The sequence below is a fragment of the Trachypithecus francoisi genome, unplaced genomic scaffold, assembly GCF_009764315.1.
Source record: "Trachypithecus francoisi isolate TF-2019V2 unplaced genomic scaffold, Tfra_2.0 Lachesis_group13, whole genome shotgun sequence".
Classification (NCBI taxonomy): Eukaryota; Metazoa; Chordata; class Mammalia; order Primates; family Cercopithecidae; genus Trachypithecus; species Trachypithecus francoisi.
In genome coordinates, this window is record NW_022681458.1 from 3,826,055 (window position 1) to 3,843,775 (window position 17,721).

Below are 17,721 nucleotides of genomic sequence, written 5' to 3' on the forward strand. Positions count from 1 at the left end.
AAGCTGCTGGTTGTGTGATGTTTTATAGTTCACAGGCATTCTGCTGTGCTTTCACTCTCATGATGACGCTGGTCGGGGAAGTGGCATGTTGCAGTGAAGAGACCGAGGAGATGACTGGTTAGAGACAAGGCTAGGACCAGACTGGGGATTTTGGAACCCTCTAGCTCTTTTCAGTTTTCCCTATGGAAATAGTGTTGGAAAATGTTGCATAGCATAAGTACAGGCTCAGCCAGGAAACAGACTGATATACAAGGTTACTTGTGCATCAGAGCCTCCAGAAACAGTACAGAATTAGCGATTCTGATTCCATTGGTGAAAACTGCAGTCTGGCGGAAGGAGTCTGTGGAGGACTAGGTTCAGTGGCTTCCATCTGGACCCCCTGGGTGTAGGTGTGCACCTTCCTGTTGGAGCAGGCAGCCTGCTGCTGAGCATGGCCCGGAAATTCTGCTTCCCACATGAGGTAGGTGTGGGGAGTTGGTCCTGTGCTGGAATGAGGTTAATCTTTGCAGTAACACCTCAACCTTTCTGTGAAAGATGTTAAAAGCATGAAAAGAGTGCATGAATAATCTCAGAATAAGCTTTAAAATACTTTTCAAGCACTTGTTTATATAGAAAACATGTCATCATTACAACTAAGTAGTTTTTAGTAAAGCAGCTCTTGGATCCTTTTGTGTAAATGTTTGGCTCAGGATGATGTAAGATGCTAAAAATTTGCGTTTTCAGAATCTGTTTTGTAATGTTCCCTGGCCCCCACCCAACTGACACATGGTTTTATCACCCAGTTGATTCAGTGACTAGAATTGGTAGCCATGCTACAAGGACCTCAGTGGTAACTGCTTCATGTAAACCTTAGATGACTCCTGTGGGTTTGTTGTGTAAAAGCCACAAATAAAAACTGAAGTGTTGGTGCTGTCCCTTCCCCAGGGAGTTTTAAGAGCCAAGTACCCATTTTAGTTTGAGGACTGGGACATTGTCCAGTGTGGCATCATTGAAGAAAAGAGCCCTAGTACCCCAGAATCAGGAAATAGAACTATTTGGTAAATAACTTCCTGTAGCAAACCAGGTGTCTGTGCCTCATACATCCCTATGTCCCACCGTCCCCGAGAGGCTTGACCCTAGTTGCCCAGAAAAGTTCACTCCCAGCCTTCAAGGGAGCCCCTCCCACAGAGAGGCTGCAGGCCATCTCCACTTCACCTTGCAGGTTTCTCCTTACCGTGCTTAGTGAACCTGGGCTAAAGGATTGATTCTGGATCTTAAAGTCTGCCTTTTGTTTTGCAACTGTTGTGTCACACAGTTCTTAAGTACTTGAACCACCCCACGAAGTCAGTTACAGATGTTCCACCTGGCAGTATTAGATAATAAATACTTTAATAAATTGCTGCATAACACACTGAGAAAATGAAAGAGATGTGGATATGTGGCTTTTTTAAGAGTAAAAGATGTTCTCTAAAATATCTGTGCCCAGTGGATACAAAGTGAAATCTAGATAAGGGTGTGGCCACATCACCCCCTTATCAAAACACACGGGATGCAATACCCAGGCCAGCCCAGTACTTCTAGGTAGGGTGGGTATGAGTCCTACTGAGAATCGCACCAGGCCTGCCCCAGGGCAGAGTGGTTGGTTTTTGTGTATTACTGCACTTGGGGCTGGAGATGTTTGATTCGGAGCTGGGGTTTGGAAGCTGGGCTCCTGGGGATCATTCAGGCCTGGTGGTGGTCACCTCATCCAAAGGCCAGTTAGAAGGTGACTGGCCATTGCTCCCTTCTTTCCCAGGCCTGAGCACCCTTGCCAGACCAGCTTGACTCCCAGGAGGTCCTGAGGCACCAGGTTCTTCGTAGCCTGTTGTGTGGGGGAGGCAGTGGGTGAACTCTTCCTCAGCAGGTAGAAGGCCGTGGAGGTCACCGCTGAGGGCCTTGTCCTCTTCACTACCTACTCTCGGACAGTCCTGCACTTTAGGGAAAATGTGGGAGGCTGCGGGCTCACAGCCTAGGTCTCCTCATGAGAGCTGCCGTCCCCATCCCCAGGCCCCATCACTGCCACAGGAGCACAGCAGGCTTGAGACCAGCCCTCCCAAGACCACCCTTTCTCGGGACCGTCTCTCATCCACCACCTGTCCAATCTCAGAGCCGCATCGCCACCCAAGTGGGAAAGATGCTTGGGAGGCTCATCCCAGAGCTGCTGGACCAACCCAGGCCCTGGCATCCCTGGTGGAAGTCTCTTGCTTCAGCTGTTCGGATGGGTCAGCAGGCCTGGCTGTCTCCAATCTGTAAAGATGTTCTAGATCTTTCCTCTGGTGGGTGGATCCTAGCAGTGAGTCAGCACCTCGGAGGGGAGGGGAAAAGGGATCTCATCCTCCTCTGGAGAGGGTGGAAGGGGCCTTGGCTGTGAAAAGATTGGCAGAGGAGGGGAAGAGTAGAGCTCTCATTTGGAAAGGCCTTCTGAGGTGAATTTGTGAGTTAATCTTGCATACATTAGAACTGGAAGCTGGGCCCAGACTCATTGTCCCCCGAAGGCCCTTGTTGTCCAGTGTCCCTCTGGCCCAGGCTAAGCAGTGTTCAGCTCCACTGGCAGGTGGAACACAGTTAGGGGAGGGGCAGGAAAGACCAAGGAGCCCAGATGGAGACCAGGGGATTGGTGGGAGACCCTGTCCCTTCTGAGCAGTAAGAACACACGGCGTACTTCCCTGTGGCAGCCCCCTCAGCCCTGCATCAGCTGACCCTCTTCCAGGTAGGGGGCCTGGCTGGTGTGCTTTGCACTCCATGAGAACATGAAGAGAGGTGACAAAGGTGGGGCTGGGCGCAGGAGAGACGCAGAGGCCATCTGGGCAGGTGCTGAGCAGGCCAGGAAAGAGGCGGCCTGCAGCTGGGGACTAGCAGGTATCCCCAGGCATGCCGACTATTTCCGGGATAACGGCTCGAGATGGTATCCTGAATCACCCCTGGCTCCGGGACCACCAGCGTGCACGTCACATTCGTAGGCCTGCCTCCTGTGGCTCTGTGGGCTCAACTGCAGTGGCCAGTGTGGGCAGAGTTCCGGGTGGGCCTCTTCCTGCATGTGGCCACTGCTACTCCGACACTATCCACACATTGTCTAGACCTGTGCTTCATTTGCCCCCGAGAGGAAGGGACTGTGGTGGCTGCTCACACGCCCAGGAGGACAGCGCTGAAGTGGGAGCCACTGCGCACTGTGAGGGAGGAGCCGCTTGCGTTGTCCAAGAACACGGAGGCCCATTGCCCCATCTGCAAGGAGGGTGCCTTTGAGGCACTGGGCCACCCCAACAGCCTGCAGAGGCGACCCAGGGGCCAGCCAGCCACACTCCCTCCTGCCACACTCCCTCCTGCCCACTCAGCCCCGCATATGGGAAGGGCTGAGGCCGAGAGTAATGTGGCTGCCAAGGTCACAGAGCAAGGGCCCGCGCGGGTTGGGCCCTGTGCCCCACCCAGCACCTCTCCTACTTTCCCCGCAGTGCCCTGTGGTTCGCGCGTGTGGGAGCAAGCCCCTGCTCAGGGCCAGAGTGGGATTCAGGAATCCAACAGGTTTCGCAGCTGCAGGGCTTCTCAGAGCCTGTAAGGGCTCCAAGTCAGGTGGGAGGGTGGCCCTTCCCCACAGGCCTGGCCCTGCAATCATTTGGCAGGGCCTTCCATGAAACCAGCACTCTAGCCTGGCTGCTCCAAACATGGTCATGTACCAGCAGCGTCACATTCTCTGGGAACTCCCAGAAATGCATAATCCGGGATCCACCCAGAGCTGCCTCAGGATCTGCATCTTAAGAGCCAGGTGCGGCAGAGACTGAGTTCACCAAGCACGCTGTGCAGCACCCAGACAGGAACGCTGAATGCCCTTCAGCAAGCACAGACTCTGGAGCCAGGTGGCCTGGCCTCCATTTCTGGCTCTGCTGTGTGAGCTCCGGCTAACTCGGGGAGTAGCACTACCTTCTCCAAGGCTCTGGGAGAATTCAATAGCAGCTGTTACTCCACACACCTGCACTCAGTTGTTTTCTGTCAGTAAATTCCACCTTTCTGTCCATTTCTCTACCGCTTGCCAAAATTCCCAGTGCCAGAAAGAGATAAGTCACTTAGGGTTTTAGATAGGAAAACAACATCTCTGGCTTCCCACAGTCACAGGAGACTCGGCGTCAGCGTGGGCAGAGTCAGCCTGGCCTCCATTCCCTCCCTCCAGCAGACCTGTGGCGGCCGGGAGTACCGGGCCTCAGAATGAGGTGCTCAGGAAGTCTGAATATTGAGCAGAGCAGCTGCTCAAGTGGGCAGGCACCCTGGGAAAAAGGCTGTTTGGAGGAAGGAGATCAGGACTTGAAGCCTGGCTGTGTCCAGACCAAGGTGAGCGCTTGGCATGTCCTGGACCCTCTCCCAGGCCTGGAGTCTGAGGGTGCTACACCCAGTGATCCTGAACATCTAACAGCACCCTTCTGCACCCAGCCACCCGTGGCCATGCCCAGGTGGTGCCCCTCCATGCCCAAACCTGCCCCACTCACCTGCAGGTACAGGATGCCGTTCACGGAGATGGTGAAGAGCTCACTGCTGCTCTCCAGGCCCATGATGGCCTCCAGGGAGCTGTAGCCAAAACAGAAGGAGGGTCAGCCTTCCCCATGAGACCCCACCAACTTCACCCACAACACACAATCCTGCCAGCAGCCAACACATGCCCAGCCCTGGCCAAGTCTTCCAGTGGAGGTGGTGTCTGAACCGAGTCTCCAAAAGGAGGAAGGATACAGGGCCAGAGGCATGCTTGCTGTATTGGGAAAAGCAAGGCCAGGGCCCAGCAAGGGGCAGCAAAGCCCTGGCTCCAGTGGGAAAGGACACTGGCTGATACAGCCGGAAGTGGGGGTGTGGTGGAAGGTGATGCTAAAAGTTCAGGCCAACACACTCTGGGGGTTCAAAGGCAGACTAAGAAGTTCTGGACTTGATCCATTCATTCACATCTGCTCCAGGTATGGGCAGGGCATCTCCGCTGTACCTGGGCTGCCTTCTGGGTGTGGGGAGACAGGGAGCTCAGTCACGGCACTCATGAGCCAGATGGTGCAGGAGCAAGGGATGCCATCATGGGGAAGAAAGTTCCCGGGTGAGGGATGGGAGGGCGACTGAGGAGGGGCCCTCCAGAAAGCTGTCTGGAGAGGCCTCTTGGAGTAACACTGGTGCTTCGGGGCCGAGATGAAAGTCCCCGAGGTGGGAAGGAGGCGGGAGGCTGGGAGGAGCCGGGCCTCCTAGGACCTGGGGAGGAGGTGAAGGTCTGGGCAGGGAGTGGCCTGGAAAGGTCATTTTTTTTTTTTTTTTTTTTTTTTTTTGAGACGGTGTCTCGCTCTGTAGCCCAGTTGCCCAGGCTGGAGTGCAGTGGCCGGATCTCAGCTCACTGCAAGCTCCGCCCCCCAGGTTTATGCCATTCTCCTGCCTCAGCCTCCAGAGTAGCTGGGACTACAGGCTCCCGCCACCTCGCCCGGCTAGTTTTTTGTATTTTTTTTTTTTTTTAGTAGAGATGGGGTTTCACCGATCTCCTGACCTCGTGATCCGCCCGTCTCGGCCTCCCAAAGTGCTGGGATTACAGGCTTAGAGCCACCGCGCCCGGCCCGGAAAGGTCATTTTTAACAGCCCCTAGTTGCTGTGAAGGGAAGGCCTGATCGGGGCAGGAGTAGACCAGGAGAACTGGAAGGTGTAGGGTCACCCAGGCCACGGCGGGGTGGGAACGGGCGGAAGCCCCGTCCAGTGCCTCGTTTAACCAGGCACAGCTTGTGGGGGCCAAGCGAATGCGGGTGTGGGGTCCGGGCCGGGATGCACTCACGTGTTGCGCTGGCACTGGGACTGGATGCAGATGAGCAGGCGCAGGTGGTCTCGAGGGCGCGGCGGCCCCCTCCTCGGCGGCTCCCCGAGCGCTGTGGGGGAGGGCGGGACGTGGTCACTTGGGCAGGCGGCAGGGTGGGCGACAGGGCGGGCGGTCCCCCCACGCCCCGGGCCTCACCCACGTGCAGCGTGGCGGCAAGCGCGTAGAAGCCAGCCACGGGCGCCCTGTACTGGCCGCTGGTCAAGTTCAGGCCTGAGCCGCGGCGGAAGGCACCCTCCGCGTCGGGCTGCGAGGGGCACGGATGGTCATCCCGGCTCCCGCCTGGCCGCATGGTGCCACCCGCCCTCCCGCACTCACCAGGTAGTAGACGCCCAGCTCATGCAGCGCGCGCCGCTCCACCACCACGTCCCGGCGCAGGCGGCAGAGGAAAGCGGCCTCCACGCGCGGCGCCCGCGGCCCTGGGGCCGGGGGCGCGGCCAGCAGTGCCAGCACGTCCCCCGCCGTGTCGTCGTCCTCCCCGGCGGTGGCCGAGACCGGGGCGAGGCTCGCAGCGACGGGCCCGGCGGGGCCGCGCGTGCAGGGTTCGTGCTCCACGCGCTCCCGCTGCTGCACAGCGCCTGGCACAGAGCGAGCGGTGGCCGCGCGCCGGGGACCCCTCACCCGCCCGCCGGGTGGGTGCAAGCGGGACAGGTGCAAGCAGGACGAGGGGCCTGCCCGGCGCAGGGGTGGGGCGAGGGCGACGCCCCCTCGGCCCGAAGGGCCTCGGAGGCTTTGCTTCCTGACCCTGCAGCGGCTTCCGTTTCCCTCACCATTTGGAAAGCTCGGGCAGAAGTGCCCCAGCGCCCCTGGTCTCCAGCCTCACCTCTACCCCACCCACATTTTCCAAAGAAGCTGGGGGTAAAATAAGGGATTGCGACTTTACTGGAAGTACAAGGAGGTTCTTCAGCGCAGAGGGTGCTATATTTAAACAAACGAGACATTGAACTAAAAGGGAAAAAAGGCTCAATTCTAATGACTAATGTGAGCCGCTGCTCCGCAGCAGGCCTCAGTGTGGACTCGGCAGCTCGACTCAGCTCTGCGTCCTCCAGCGCAGGTTGCCCCAGCCTGGGCCAGTGGCGACTGTGGGTGCCAGGCTGAACTGCACCTGGTGCTGCCTCATATGCTAGCCTCTGCCTTTCACTGAGCTCTCCCGACTTCCAGGCAGGGCATGGGCGCTGGTCCCTGAGCACCTGCCATGCTGAGTGGCCAGGTCCACCTTCCTCTGTGAAGCCCTCTCCTGGCCATGGTCCCCCACTCCCAGCCACCCCCAGCCCTGACTCTTGGCAGACGTGGGCCAAGACGGGGCAGGGACTGGACCTGGGCCAGCTCCACTGTCCTTGAGTCCAGCCCAGAGCAGGTGCCTCCTTGGGTGCCTGCGGAAGTGCTGAGGTTGGCCGTCGGCTCCTCGGGACACCCTCCCAGGCCCGGCTCAGTGGGGGGTGTGTGTGCCAGCGGATGCACACCCCTACCTTTCAGCAGCAGCTGGAACTCCTTCAGCAGCGCCTCGGGTGGGATGATAGGGCCTGGGGGGCCCTGGGGACCGGGAGGCCCAGGGGGCCCTGGCAAGCCGAACTGAAAGGGAACCTTGCCAGTGAGGACATATGAGGAGCAGGCTCTTGCCACTAAGAGGCAGGCAAGAGAGCTCCCCAGTGGGCTCCAACCTCCAGCCGAGGGTCTACCTCCAACAGTGAAAGCTTCTCCTGGAGTGAGTACAAGGACTGTGTTGAACCGGGGGGGCCCTCAGGGCGGGCCTTTGGCAGGGAAGGGCTCTGCTCTGAGTGGGGAGGCAGAGGGCTGAAGCCCACTCCTGCAGCCAGGCCTCCTGGAGGGAAGAAGGCTCCAGGCTGCTTTTGGGGACTTGCATCTCAGGGTCTGCACTGGGCCAGAGTCCACCATCAGCAAGTCCCCACTAGGCTGGGTTGGGACCTGAAATAGGAGCCAGTGAGCGCCTGTCGGGGGAAGCTTAGGGCAGGGCCAGGAGGCTGGGGCAGAGGTGGAAGGCCAGGCCATGGGGACAGCCTAGCCTGTGCACCTGCCTCATGTGCTCTGAGCTGGCCTTCCATTGTGTGGTCAGATCCCAGGCAGGTGAGACTGGCCCCCAGGGGACAGAGAAGCCCACACCCCCTATGTGCCATTTTGGGGGCTCCAAGTAGGAGGCAGCACCAGGACCAAGCACCAAGTTTCCACTCAGGCCAAGACCCAAGGCTGAGTGAGGGTGAGAGCGCAGCAGGCGCCAGGACCCTGTGCCCCTAGTCCCCGGGAACCAGGTACTCCTGCAGGACCCCCAGCGTGGACAAGGTTCTCACCACAGCCTGGGCTAGCCCAGCCTCCCTGGCCTGGATGCAGAGGGAGGAGAAAAGAGGGAGTGTTTGGCATTTTAGGGGTATGGGGAAATGGTTGGGACCAGGCCCCTAACTCAGGGCTTCCCCTGGGGTTGCCTGGGTTCTTTCTCTGTGTTCTCTGTCCCCAGGCCGAGGCGTGAGGGGTGTGCTATTAGAAATATTCAGGATGAGGCCGGGCGCGGTGGCTCAAGCCTGTAATCCCAGCACTTTAGGAGGCCGAGACGGGTGGATCACGAAGTCAGGAGATCGAGACCATCCTGGCTAACACGGTGAAACCCCGTCTCTACTAAAAATACAAAAAACTAGCCGGGCGAGGTGGCGGGCGCCTGTAGTCCCAGCTACTCCGGAGGCTGAGGCAGGAGAATGGCGTGAACCCGGGAGGCGGAGCTTGCAGTGAGCTGGAATCCGGCCACTGCACTCCAGCCCGGGAGACAGAGCGAGACTCCGTCTCAAAAAAAAAAAAAAAAAAAGAAATGTTCAGGATGTTGGATTGGGAGTGGATGAGGAGCGAGGAGGTGGAGCCCCCCCATGGCCTGGTGCTGACGGGATGCCGGCCTCACCTTCAGCTTCTTGGCCTTGCCCCTGCTCCTCTTCTTGCCATTGATACCCTTGTCACTCTGCCTGACGAAAAGCATCCAGGTGTCCCGGGGGTCGATGCTGTGTGCACGCTCGGCGGTGGGCTCCTGGAACACAGCCAGCCCAGCAGGGCGGTTGGCCTCACTGGGCTCCCACCAAGCAGGTGGGACACTTTGCAGGAGGTGACTGTATGGCCTTCTGTACTCTGGGACCCTGGTCCTTGTCACCTGTGGTGCCCTCAAAGGCAGTGCCTCAAAGGCGGCTCCCAAAGGGGCCCCCACCACTCACACCTTCTCCCCTTGGCCCGTGGAGGACAACTCCTAGGGAACAGGCCACACCTCAGCCTGGACTTGGCATTCATGGGAGAGGCAGACCCAAGATGCCTGGAGGGAAGATGGGGTGCAGGGCTCGGGTATAGGGGTGAATCCCTGCACTGCTGGGCCTCCTTCCTCCGGAGGAGCTGCAGTGATCACACCACCCTCCAGTCACCAGGAAGATCCAACCACGAGAGCACCCATAGGTGCTCAGGAAGAGGCAACTGTGATTATCAGGGAGCCCAACGACTAGCCAGCCCTCCTCTGTCCATCCCCCACTGTCAGAAGTTCTAAGGAGGCAAATTCAGCCCTCACAGCTGCCTCGAGTTACAATTCAGTAGGGGAGAGGACCAGGTGAGCTGCTCCTCTGTCCATCCGCCACTGTCAGAAGTTCTGAGGAGGCAAATTCAGCCCTCACAGCTGCCTCGAGTTACAATTCAGTAGGGGAGAGGACCAGGTGAGCTGCTCCTCTGTCCATCCGCCACTGTCAGAAGTTCTGAGGAGGCAAATTCAGCCCTCACAGCTGCCTCAGGTTACAGTCCAGTGGGGGAGAGGACCAGGCGAGCTGTCATGACATGAGGCCTCTGCAAGGGACGATCTTTGCCTCAGCACTTCTGAGACACTGACTAAAGCACGGACAGTGAAGCTTCTGGAAGTTCCCATTCCTGTCCTTGCTGCATCCTGACTGATGCTGACACTGAGCACAGTTTTGGGAGGGAGCTTTCTGGGAGAGGACTTGGACCCACTGGGCTATCTGGGCTCCAGGCAAGGCTGCCAGCTGGGAAGGAAAGCAGCTCAAGAGGGCTTAGATGAGGTCATGGGTGCTGACGCTGGGGGCGGACAGAAGGACCCTGGGATTTTATAGCTGACCAGGCCCTTTTATCAGAGACAAAGCCGGTTGCCAAGTCACTGCCTTTGGTTCCTGGCTGCTCGAGGGGACGCAGGGCCTTCTTTTGGGAGCTGGCTGACCAATGCACAGACCAGGGTGCTGTGGTGGGAAGACGGGGCTGCGGTGCCAGAGGAGCCTGTGGTTGGACGGAGAAAGGGTGCAGGGTGCCCAGGGCCCTCAGCGCTTCCTTGTGCCTTGGAGGGTCAGCTGTACCACCTGCTGGCTGCTCTCCACTCTACCCCCTCCCAGGACCCTCTTCCACTTTGCGTGTGCCCTCTGCGGAAACATGCAGTGAGGATGCTGCACACCAGTCAGGAGGGGTGTGCCCAGCTGACCTTCCCAGCTGTACCTGTAGCCTGTGGATGGACTCGGACCCCAGTTTGGTTTGGGGGTAGAGCCGTTAACAGGCAGAACCATGTCAGTTGGCATACCAGGAGATGGCCCCAGCCGTGAGGGTGGGTATTGGGCAGCTGCCCTGGTTCCAGCCACAAGGGGTCTCTCAGAAACAAGCCTTGGAGCCTGGGAGGACCTCTGGTCACCGTGTCCCCTACAAACAGGGTCCAACCAAAACTCCATCTGGAAGCACCTGAGCCCCTTCTGCCTCCTGCTGACCGTGCCCTGACATTTGGCTGCTGTGCCCACCTGGGTGGTCTGGCCAACTGCAGGGGGAGAGGTTGCCCTCAGTCCCTGGAAAGCAGCTGGGGGTGGTAGGGCTGGGATAGAGAACTCTGGGGGACCCCAGGCCTAGCTGCACCCCTGTCCCCTCTAGTAGATGCCCTCCTGGCTCTCCCCTCTACTGTCCCTGAGCATCTTCAGAGTAAAGAGCACCTGCCGCCCACCCCGGCTTCCCTGGAGCGGCCCTGCCTCCCTGACCCAAGGCCCGGCCACACTAAGGGCCCCTCTGAAGTTCTCCTCTCCTCAGGCCTGGGCCACACCTCCCCAACCGGACCGCCCTCTGCTCAGCAGTCCAGGCTCCAAAACCCTGGAGAGGAGGGGGCAGGGCAGAGCGCAAGATCACCCCTTCACGGCCAGAAGCTACTTGACTCAAAGCCACATGTCATTCCCCACCCTGAACAGCCCCCTGACCCCAGACCCGCAGGGAAACACTTTGTTTTCAGAGAACTGCACCAAATAGATTGGGGGCGGTGTCAGTAATTTGCTTACACTTTTTACAAATGCGTTCTTCCCAATTTCCTCAACTCAAGTTATTTACACTTTATCTATTTCCCAACTTCCTTCTGTCCCAAAAGAAAAGGGGGTTTTCGCCGACCTAGCAGAACCTTGCTTTAAGTCAAACTACCCCAAAGCCAAAGTCAAGGCTCCCCGCCGGGCTGAGGGCAGCGTCTACACGGCCCCGAGTCTCGGCGGAGCCCCGGATCCGGGCATTGCAGCAGCTCTCGGGGATGAGGGCGGGCTCGGCCTCTCCGTCCTCCTCCCGGGCCGGAGCCTGTGGGCGCGGGCTGGGTCCGGAGCCGACCCGGGCGTCTTACCGGCAGATGGGCGGCCGGCCCCGCGCGGCTCTCCCCGGGGCCCCAGGGCAGATCGTTCCCGGGCGACGGCTCCTCGCGGGCGCGGCTCCTCGAGGGCGCCCCAGGCTCCGGGGACCCCAGGCCCGCGGCGGCGGCCAGCAGGCCCGCGTAGACAAGCAGCAGGCGGGCTCCGGCGGGGCGGCGGGCCGGGGCCATGCGGGCGGCGGCTCCGAGTGCGGCGTCTCGGGCGTGCCGGGCTCCTCGCCTTATAACGCGCTTGAATCCCCCGCCTCGCCCGAGACCGCGCGCCCGCCCGCGCCCCCTCCCGGCTCCCGCGCGCGCTGCAGGGGGAATGGGGGGAGTGTCCGGGCTCGGGGCTGGGGGAGGGGGGCACGGGGAGCGGGGCAGGGCAGGGAGAGGGAGGGGTGTTCCCCGGCTGTGCGCGTCCCCTCTGCAAATCCCGGTTCTGGGGTCCCTCCGCGCTTCCAGCGCTTCCGCTTCCTGGGGAGCGAGGCGCCTCTTCTCCCGGCCCTGGACCCTCAGCCCTCACGACCCCATTTTCTTTGCGGAGAGCCAGGCGCTGCCTCTTCCCAGCGGGCCCGAGGATCCTTTCTCCCCTCTCTATCCCCCACATCCTCTGCAGGGACCCCCGAGGTATCCCCTCCCCATTCTCCTGGACGCGCCCCGCGAGGGCCAGGCCTCTACGACACAGGTGGAGCAAATCGGAGCCGGGAGACCCTAGGGGCCCCTTCTCAGCTCCCCTTTCCCAGGGGGGAACTACCCCTTCCAGGCCGCCCTCCCTCCATGGCTAGCGTGCTCCGATTGCAGAGACTCACTGTTCTTCCCCACCCGGCTCACCTGCAGGGACCAAGGGGACGCAGGGAGGCGAGAAACAACTCAGGACAACCGCACTGCCCTGGTGGGGCCTGGGCTGGGAGGACTGACCCCTATTGTGCCCTAGTGGGGGTGTGGGGACAGACTAGACCAGAAGCCAAGCTGCCCACCGCCTACCAGAGTCGGTGCCCCCAGAGGTGGACCAGACCCTGCAGGCCTCAGAGAAGGTGGCAGGCCTCTGGGCACCCCTACCAGGAAAGAGGCAGCCCCCAGCCCCACCCCACCCCTGGCTTTGTTATATGGCATACCCTTTTGGCTATCTGCCCCGCCACTAAGACGCTATGCCGAGGAGGGTCGCACGCTTGGCTCGCCTGCCCCACCCCGGAGGCACCTGCCCCAGTGGGTACACAGTGCGTTTTGTTAAAGAACCGGAGAAGGCTCCGCTGGAAAAGCACCTCCCACTCACGCGGAGGGCTGCTGTTCCCCTCTTTTGAGAAGAGCCCGCTTGGGAAACGAGGCCTTACCCTGTCCTGGTTCAAAGGATGTGGCAGCAGGAACTGAAAGGGGCACCAGCAGCCGCAGGTGGTACCCGCCCAGGCTTGGGGATGGGCCAAAGTCAGTCCCCAGATGCAAGCTGGCCTTTGTCGCCTGCCTTTTCTGGCCACTCATGCGATGTTCCACCTGGCTGGCCTCATGCCTGGCAGGTGGGGAAACCAGGAAATACTTAATACTTTAATTAAAGCATGGGATCAGAAGGTAATTATTCCCAGTGATTCCACCCCTTTTCCCATAGGATATGGGAATGGTGTAGAGTTGGGTGGGGAGGCCGTTTAAAGAGAAACATACCCTGCCCAGCATGAGAATCTGTCCAGCAGGGGTGAGTCCCGTGGACTTACTCTATGAAGATGTCTTTCAATGGCAGGTGAGGACACAAGAGAGAAGTCCTGCCTTTAAAAGCCACAAATGGGCCCAGCACAGTGGCCACACCTGTAATCCCAGCACTTTGGGAGGCCGAGGCGGGTGGATCACTGGAGGTCAGGAGTTCGAGACCAGCCTGACCAAACCTGGTGAAACCCCGTCTCTACTAAAACTACAAAAATTAGCCAGGCGTGGTGGTGAGTGCCTGTAATCCCAGCTACTCAGGAGGCTGGGGCAGGAGTATTGCTTGAACCTGGGAGGTAGAGGTTTCAGTGAGCCAAGATCAAGCCATTGCACTCCAGCCTGGGTGACAGAGCCAGACTCCATCTCAACAAAAAGCCACAAATGATTTAAAAAAAAAAAAAAACCAATACAACGAAAACATTTGAATTCCTATAAAACATGCAAGTCTTTAAGACACATTTGAGAAATACGAGAAACACTGGCTTAGGTCATATGTGCCCAGCAAGATATCTGAACTTATTTCACCTGCAAACATTCCACAGGCTTGTCACAATTAAAGACATTTGCTCCCAAATTCACACATATGAGGCGGATGTCTTAAAGCCCTCAAAGAATGAAGGTTTTCTCTGGTGGGTTTTCATGTCTGGTTCTATTGGAATGTCTATTAAGAAGCCTGATGTGTGGAACTCTGTCATGACATGTCTGAATGTGACATGCACACTCAGTGTGATGTGTTAACATTTCATTCGGTTTCTCTTATTCAGAGGGACTGTATCTGTGAACCACAGGACCCCGGCATGCCGTATTCTCCTGTATTCTGCTAGTAGAGAGGGGTTCCTGTCAGCCAGGCGCGGTGGCTCACGCCTGTAATCCCAGCACTTTGGGAGGCCGAGGTGGGCAGATCACGAGGTCAGGAGATCGAGACCATCCTGGCTAACACGGTGAAACCCCGTCTCTACTAAAAATACAAAAAATTAGCCGAGCATGGTGGCAGGTGCCTTTAGTCCCAGCTACTTGGGAGGCTGAGGCAGGAGAATGGCGTGAACCCGGGAGGCGGAGCTTGCAGTGAGCCGAGATGGCGCCACTGCACTCCAGCCTGGGAGACAGCAAGGCTCCGTCTCAAAAAATAATAATAATAATAATAAAAAGAGAGATGGGCTCCTGTTGGAGTTGCAGCTGCCCAGGAGTTGCAGCTGTGTGAATGGTACCTTCTTGCTTCTGGAGAAGCTCATCCACACCAGCACCTCATTCGATTCCCCACCAATTGGCCCAGAGAGGTGGGCGGCTTGCCCAGGACGCAGCCCATGGGCAGAACCCGAGTGGGGCTGGAGAGGCCCTCCTGCCCACTGGGCAGGTTACATCTTCACAGCCTTATGTTTTGCTCGTTAGGGTTCCTCCTACTCTAGTTGGTGTGAAGTAAGAGCTCCGTGATGAGTTGGAGCATTACTGCAGAAAAAATAGCCCCATCTTTTCCCTGTGAGGAATGGGCATCCCACAGGTCTGAATTCCCTCTGGGGTCCTGGCCGCAGCTATGGCTCAAGGTGGGCGCCGATTGGTTCCACCCAAGCCCTGGGAAGAGGAGGCTCTGCCACCGTCAGCAACACTGAGGACACACAGGGATGACGTGCCCCGATTTGGGAAACATTACCCTTAAGATACTGGCGTGATGTCATCCACTTCACAGCGGGGGGCCCCAGCTTTCAGGCCAGCATTAAGGACAAGTGCTGTTGCCATGTGAAAAAGTTATTTTCCCAAACAATGAACAATCCTAGTGATGTCATAGGCCCTGCCAGAGGGCCCAAATCAAATCGGTTCTGGTGCTGGGGCAGCCTCCTGTGACACTATCCTGAGGGAATGACTCTTCCTGGGTTGGGGGCAGAGAGCAGAGAGGCCGGGGGTCTTCAGGTGCGGCCCCTGCATGTATCTATGTTCACATTTCAAAGTGGTTTTCACTCAGGGGAAGGTGGAGCTCAGCAAAGAATTGCGCAGATCAAGGAGCAGCAGAAATGAGGACCTCCCCCTGCAGCAGCAGCCCATGGGTCAGAAGTGGGGCTGGCATCGCGGCAAGCCAGTGCATCCCACGGTGGAAGGACTAAATGAGTGGCCACAGAACGGGGATCACTGGAGCAGGAGGTGGCCTCCCCCACGCGCCTTCATGCCTGGCTGAAATCTAATCCTCATTCTTGGGCCCTCATGTCACGGCCCAGGCCTGCCTTCCCAGCAGCCTGATGCAGTCAAGCTGTTCCCACTCTTCTCTCTTCCTCCAGAGGAAGGACCTCTGCCAATGAAGTCATGGGAATAGAAGCTCCCTCTGTCCCGCAAACAGTGGGACTGTGAAGTCAGCTTGTTGTGTGGCCTCCCGAGGCCCAGGCAGGCGGCCGTGGCTGTTTACTGGGCCTTGCAAGTCCATGACGTCATCTAATATACAAATCATGTGATTATCCCCAGTGCACAGATGAGGAAACTGAGGCTCAGATCTTGGGACTGGCCCAAGATCATGGAACCATCAAATGAAACCACATTCAGGTCTGGCCCCTACAACTGAGGTCAGTTGCTCTGAAGAACCCACAGATTTAGTTCAATTCAGTGAGCATTTGTGCAGTTCCCGCAACGTGCAGGCACCAGGCCGAGCCCTCAGAGTACACTGTGGCCTCCTGCATGGATGTGTGGGCAGTCTCGGGCCTCATGGGGGACAGTTCTTTCTCACTTCTGCCCAGAGGGTCTCTTGAGTTTTCTGCTAATTGTCTACATGGTTTTAATAGATTAATTAAAATAATCATCTTTAGCTCACCTCTCAGTTGAACGCAATGCCATTTTGGAAAGAATCACATTCTTAAATGTGACTGTGATCAAAATCACCTTGGCATCTGACGGAGTCATGATGGCTCCTGGGGTCTGTTCCAAACAGGACACTTCCCCCATGGAGATTCCTCACTCTCAGTGACAACCACACACCTGGCTGCCCTGCCAGGTACCGGTGCTGCAGAGCCTGGGAGAAGCAGCTACACTTCAGACCAAGCAGCTGGCACCACACCGGGCACTGGGGATGGACAGTACAGACATCTTTCCTGTGTATGTGGCTGTGCCCTCTCTCCTTAAGCCATTGGCACATTCTCCATCCATACACATGCTTTCAACTGGATCAACTGATGGCCCAGCCAACTGGAGTAGTGGCCTGTATCCGTCTGTTTTCTTTCTATAAAGGAAAACTTGAGGCTGGGTAATATATAAAGAAAAGAGGTTTATTTGGCTCACAGTTCCACAGGCTGTACAGAAAGCGTGATGCCAGCATCTGCTTCTGGTGAGGCCTCAGGAAGCTTCCCATCATGGTAGCAGCAGAAGGGGAGCAGGAGCAGGTATGTCACACAGAGAGGGAGCAAGGGAGAGCAGGGGAGGTGTCAGGCTCTTTAACAATCAGCTCTGCATGAGCACACCACCATTACTGCACCACGCCATGCCTGAGGGGTCTGCCCCGTGATCTAAACACCTCCCACCAGGCCCAGCTCCAACACTAGCGATCAGACTCTACATGAGATTTGGAGGGGACAGATCTCCAAGCTATGTCATGGTCTACCTGACTACGGAAAACTGTCAGGTGACCAGTCCATTTAATTACAGTCACCTGAGGGTGTCAATGGCCTGATTCCAGGAACCACTGTCCCTGCCTGAATAGAGAAGATGCTGGATAATAAAAGGGGCCTGTCTGGCAGGTGTTGGGAAACTCAAGTCCACTGGAAGTGGCTGGAAGCATGCCTAGGCCCTGGCTTACCTGGGGACCTGAGGGAGCTGAGATAGAGTTGGCGGTGCTGGGCCTGGCTCAGGGCCCTGTGTGCCCACTGAAGGCTGAGGGGCCTTAGTTTACCCAGCATCTTCTGTGGGAAAGATAACACACACCTACCTGGAGGACATGAGCACGTGGGGCTGGGGAGGTGGGTTTCACTCGCACACCCCTGTGGGCTTTTGCACATGTTCCAAGGCTACGCACTTTCCTTTCTAGAAGCCCATATTAGCCTCAAGCCTTCTAATGAGTCCTTGCTGTCCTGGGATTTTGATGGTGGAAGGGGGTGCCTTGGCTGCCCTATGACTGTCGTTTGGTGAGTGCATTAATGTCCCTTCCTGCAAAGCTCTCAAGTGGGTGACGTGTGCCAGACATTCTGGCCGCCATCCTGGTGCCCTGGCCACCTTCTCCACCTGTTCTCTGTCCCCAGTTGGCCACTACAGCCTGTCAATGGCCTCTCTTCCTTCTGGGTTCTGGTTGGGTTTGACCTGTAGGAGGCGCTAGTGGGAGACAGGGGGCAGGCCGGAGAGAGAGGGATGGACTCTGCCACCTCCTCCCAGCTGGGCAACAGGGGTGGTGGCTGCATTCCCCCACCAAGGCCCTCTCTCAGCAGCTCCCTGGAGTCTGGTCTGCCCTTTCTCTTCCCCCAAGACAGAGGGGGTTGCGCTCCCCAGTGCTGCTGTCCTGGGACGCCTCTCCAGCCTCTGGGCTCCCTTCACCCTGCCCACAGCATGGGGAGAGGCCGTCATGAAACTCACCTTAGGCTCTCACCTCAATACCCAGCAGGCGCCCCTTTCCTCCTGG

The 17,721-nt window shown here is 58.1% G+C and overlaps 1 protein-coding gene and 1 pseudogene across 6 annotated transcripts; both read right to left on the reverse strand.

Annotated features, from left to right (window-relative positions):
* Positions 1-397: 397 nt before the first annotated feature.
* Positions 398-11,753, reverse strand: ERFE (erythroferrone). Of its 5 annotated transcripts, none has more exons than XM_033229684.1 (8): positions 11,445-11,753; positions 8,736-8,858; positions 7,303-7,417; positions 6,152-6,411; positions 5,976-6,080; positions 5,795-5,885; positions 4,494-4,572; positions 398-485 (listed from the first exon to the last, which is right to left on the reverse strand). In XM_033229684.1, exons 1-7 carry the CDS (start codon positions 11,637-11,639, stop codon positions 4,514-4,516), a joined length of 948 nt encoding a protein of 315 aa, XP_033085575.1. In that variant the 5' UTR covers positions 11,640-11,753; the 3' UTR covers positions 398-485; positions 4,494-4,513. The 5 variants fall into 5 exon arrangements, with proteins under 5 accessions (XP_033085575.1, XP_033085572.1, XP_033085574.1 ...); XM_033229681.1 differs by lacking the exon at positions 398-485 and adding an exon at positions 1,337-3,240 and having other exon boundaries at positions 5,972-6,080; positions 7,303-7,405; XM_033229683.1 differs by lacking the exon at positions 398-485 and adding an exon at positions 1,337-2,383.
* On the reverse strand, positions 1,337-3,088 carry LOC117094324 (annotated as a pseudogene). The gene is made up of 2 exons (XR_004441506.1): positions 2,917-3,088; positions 1,337-2,854 (listed from the first exon to the last, which is right to left on the reverse strand). The product of XR_004441506.1 is annotated as an uncharacterized LOC117094324 (transcript).
* Positions 11,754-17,721: the final 5,968 nt, after the last annotated feature.

What these genes read in the sequence shown, in the direction of transcription:
- ERFE (XM_033229680.1), bottom strand. Translation starts at nt 11,639, where the DNA reads ATGGCCCCGGCCCGCCGCCCCGCCGGAGCCCGCCTGCTGCTTGTCTAC. An exon ending in GTTCCAGCTGCTGCTGAAAG is followed by an intron (nt 6,412 to 7,302) that starts GTAGGGGTGTGC and finishes GCTCTGTGCCAG; the next exon opens with GCGCTGTGCAGCAGCGGGAG. An exon ending in AGCTGGGCGTCTACTACCTG is followed by an intron (nt 6,081 to 6,151) that starts GTGAGTGCGGGA and finishes TGCCCCTCGCAG; the next exon opens with CCCGACGCGGAGGGTGCCTT.